At 50.9% G+C, this 3,932-nt stretch overlaps 1 protein-coding gene across 3 annotated transcripts in view; it reads right to left on the bottom strand.

Moving 5' to 3' along the window:
* The window catches only part of SMARCB1 (SWI/SNF related, matrix associated, actin dependent regulator of chromatin, subfamily b, member 1), a 46,098-nt gene extending 43,447 nt beyond the window's left edge, over window positions 1-2,651 (bottom strand). For 2 of the 3 annotated variants that reach the window (XM_011960843.1, XM_011960841.1), the window contains exon 1: window positions 2,317-2,651. In XM_011960843.1, coding sequence (XP_011816233.1) covers window positions 2,317-2,409 — 93 coding nt within the window. In that variant the 5' untranslated portion in view covers window positions 2,410-2,651. The remainder of the gene's footprint in view (window positions 1-2,316) is intronic. The other variant, XM_011960842.1, reaches the window with a different exon arrangement.
* Between the last annotated feature and the right edge of the window lie 1,281 nt (window positions 2,652-3,932).

Raw genomic sequence — 3,932 nt, forward strand, 5'->3', positions numbered from 1 at the left:
TAGGGTACATGTGCACAACGTGCAGGTTTGTTACATATGTATACTTGTGCCATGTTGGTGTGCTGCACCCATCAACTCATCAGCACCCATCAACTCGTCATTTATATCAGGTATAACTCCCAATGCAATCCCTCCCCTCTCCCCCCAAAACTGATTACTTTTACACCCATTAGATCAGGTAAACAACTCGCCTAGTATTGCAATTCAACAGCCTTTTGCATTCTGCAGTTAGGCAGGTGCCTACCAGCCAATGAGGACCATTCTGAACTGTGGCAGATGGACAGGCACTGGCTCCAACTCCCCAGCACTTTGAACAGTTGTAATTTAAGTGACAACCTTGAACAGTTGTAATTTAAGTGACGTGAAAATTTTATTGCATCCTGCAATTTTTGTTTTATAAAAATTGATGGAGGCCAGGCACAGTGGCTCACACCTATAATCCCAGCACTTTGGGAGGCCAAAGCGGCCAGATCACTTGAGCTCACAAGTTTAAGACCAGCCTGGACAACACGGTAAAACCCCATCTTTACTAAAAATACAAAAATTAGCCAGGTGTGGTGGTGTGAGCCTGTAGTCCCAGCTACTTGGGAGACTGAGGTGGGAGGACGGCCTGAGCCTGAGAGGCAAAGGTTGCAGTGAGCCAAGATTGCACCACTACACTCCAGCCTGGGTGACAGAGTCAGACCTTGTCCGGGAAAAAAAAGAAAAAAAAAGGGTGGAAAATGCTAACACTAAAGTTCTGACGCTATTGACCTTAGTCTCAAGCCATGGGACTCAGTGAGACCATCTGGAAGCTTCATTCATTCATGCTATGCTCAATTGTGAAAGAAAAAAAGCCCACAAGTTTAAAAAGTATGAATGCGCCGAGTGTGAGTGCAGTGGCTCACATCTGTAACTCCAGTACTTTGAGAGGCTGAGGTGCAAGGATCACTTGAGCCCAGGAATTCAAGACCAGCCTGGGTAACATGGCAAAACTCCATCTCTACAAAAAATACAAAAAGTAGTCGGGCATGGTGGTGCAAACCTGTAGTCCCAGCTACTTGGGAGGCTGAGGCAAGAGGATCGCTTGAGCCCAGGAGGTCAAGGCTGCAGTGAGCCAGGATCATACGACTGCACCAAAGCCTGGATAACAAAGTGAGACCTTTTTTCAAAAATAAAAATAAAACAAAATAAAGCATGAATAAAATGCTGGAATATGACACTAAAAACTGCTACAAGGAGAAGAAACTCATTGCATTTCATGACAGCTTTAATTCTCCAGGATTGGCACTTACTTCCTTACATGAGACTCTACTGCTTGACATTTGTACATCTGAACTGCATATCCATAATTTTTTTAAAAAGGTAACATATACTAGCTGGGAACTGCCTTTGGAGCAAAAAAGGCTAGTTTGAGACAATCTGGAAAAACCTAATATATGGCCGGGCGTGGTGGCTCATGCCTGTAATCCTAGCACTTTGGGAGACCCAGGCAGGCGGACTGCTTGAGCCCAGGAGTTGGAGACCAGCCTGGGCAACATAGCGAGACCCCGTCTCTATAAAAAACGAAAAACAAGAACCTAATATACTGGGAACAAACACCCATTAAAGGCCAGTTGTAGGGTTTTCCTAAAGTCAGTCATCCAGTTCATGCAACAAAATGCAGCCTCTCTAGTTAAGGGTTAAACATCCTTAGGCTCTTTCCCCTGTAACAATTCAGAATCAGTTCACAGATACGGAAAGTGTCAATTGCTTCGGAATTGCTGAAAGATCTGGCTTAGGCATGGGGCCCTTATTCACCCAAAAGCAAACATCCTCCAATCTGTTTCTTCACTGGTAAACAAAGGTCAAAACACCTCTACTGCCCACCTTAGAGGCAACAAACACAATGGGGATGAGCCCTCACTAAGTCCGGGGTTTCCAGTCTGCCATTTCAGGTTCCCACAAGCAGCAATGGGAGGACGGGCGCACGTGAAATTTACAACATCTAAAAAGGGTCAAAGGCAGCAGTGTGGTCCCTAAAGCGTTGCTGGGGCTAACTCAATATCCCGTTGATTTGCGTCTGGCTGGAAACCAACCGAGCGCGGGCCCCTCGCGGCGCCAAAATCCTGGTAGAACTGCAGACCGCGGACCTCGGCGAAAAGGGTAAGGAAATCCCAGGTCGATGAGGGGGCGGGGGCCATGCCCGACACGCCCACTAGGCCACGCCCTGCAGCCCCGATCGCGCGCGCGCCCGCCCGCCCCGATAAATGGAGACGCGCGCTCTCGGCGCATGGGCCTGCCCCAGGGCTCCCGCGGGGCCGAGCCCGGGGAGGGCGAGGACGCGCTGCGGGCTACCTCGGAGCCGATCATGTAGAACTCGCCGTCGTCCTCCAGCTGGAACTTCACGGGCTTCTGCCCGAAGGTCTTGCTCAGCGCCATCATCATCATTGCGGCGGCAGAGGCGGGCGGCCGGAGCCGGGCTGCGAGAGATCGGGAGGGCTGGGGCGGGGCCGGGGCGTGCCGAGCCGAGGGAAACCCAAGCCGGAAGGCGAAATGTAGACCGGGCCGGGTACTGGCGCCTCAGCCGGGCTTCTCAGCCGCCGCCGCCGCCGCCGCAGACGACGACCAGGCCCCCCTCAGTGCGCAAGCGCTGGCGTTGACGCTGACGTGCGCGCCGCCGCTCAAACAAAAGGCCGGGCGCGCCTCCGCGGACCCCTTAAAGGAGCCACGACTAATTTCTCTTTCTCCCAGGCTGCCTCCCAAGTCGTGGTGTAGAGGACTTCTCACGGACAAAAATAGCCACTGAGGTCCTGAGTCAAGCAGTAGCTTTCCCAGTCTTACAGCCAGGACTGGAACTGGCCCAGGGGAAAAGACATGAAGTGAGACCTGAAGGAAGAGGACCTAGTATCTGGAAGCCTGAGTGGTCTTGGCATGCTTTGGTACCCCAGGCTCGTGCCTTAGCTTCCCCACCCCTAAAACGCGGTGCAGCTGAGCAGATAGGCAGGCCCCCTAGGAACAGATATCCCAGTTCCGGGCCTACGGCTGTCCCTGCAGTTGTGGAGGTGGGCAAATGACAACAGCAGATGAGGCTTGGCAATGTTCAAAGGCCCAGGTGGTATTTGGTTTGGCTGGTGCATCAGATGAGCCAGAGTTGGAAGGGAGGGACACCTTCCACCTTCTCCATTCCCCTCTTAGCTTCGCACATCTGCTTAACCCAGCCCTATGGTGGGGAACGAAACTAGGCAGTCCAGTCCTGCGGCTCTGCCTCTTGGCTCTTACAGCCTGAAGCTAGTGAAACTAATGAAAGTCTCAAAGCAATTATGTAACTGATTGAATAATGCAGGGAGTAAAACAGTGGCCCACTACTGATGATTTCATACAGTTCAGTCTAATGAAATTGCAGCTGTGGCTGGGCTCAGTGGCTCATGCCTATAATCCCAACTCTTTAGGAGGCCAAGGCAGGGAGGATCACTTGAAGCCAGGAGTTTGAGACCAGACTGGACAAGACAGCAAGACCCTGTCTCTACAAAAATTTTAAAATAAATAAGCTGGGTGTGGCACGGTGGTGTGCACCTGTAGCCCTAGCTACTTGGGAAGTGGAGAGGGAAAGATCCCTTAAGCCCAGGAGTTTAAGGTTATAGTGAGCTGATTGTACCACTGCACTGCAGCCTGGGCAACAAAGGGAGATCCTGTCTCTCTCACAAAAAAAAAAAAAAAAAAGTGCAACTATGGTAAATGCTGTTACAAAGACACACATGGGGCTGGAAGGTAGGGCAAGGAGACACTGGGGAGTTGGGAAGGGCAGTGACTGAAGTTGCTTTGTTCAGTACCCTCACAGTGGGAAACCAAAGTACAGTAATCCCTCAGTATCCATGGGAATTGGTTCCAGGAACCCCTGCAGATAATAAAGTCCACAGATGCTCAAGTCCATTATAAAAATGGTGTCGTACTTGCATATAACCTACACACAT

This window comes from Colobus angolensis, unplaced genomic scaffold (assembly GCF_000951035.1).
Source record: "Colobus angolensis palliatus isolate OR3802 unplaced genomic scaffold, Cang.pa_1.0 Scaffold527, whole genome shotgun sequence".
NCBI lineage: Eukaryota > Metazoa > Chordata > Mammalia > Primates > Cercopithecidae > Colobus > Colobus angolensis.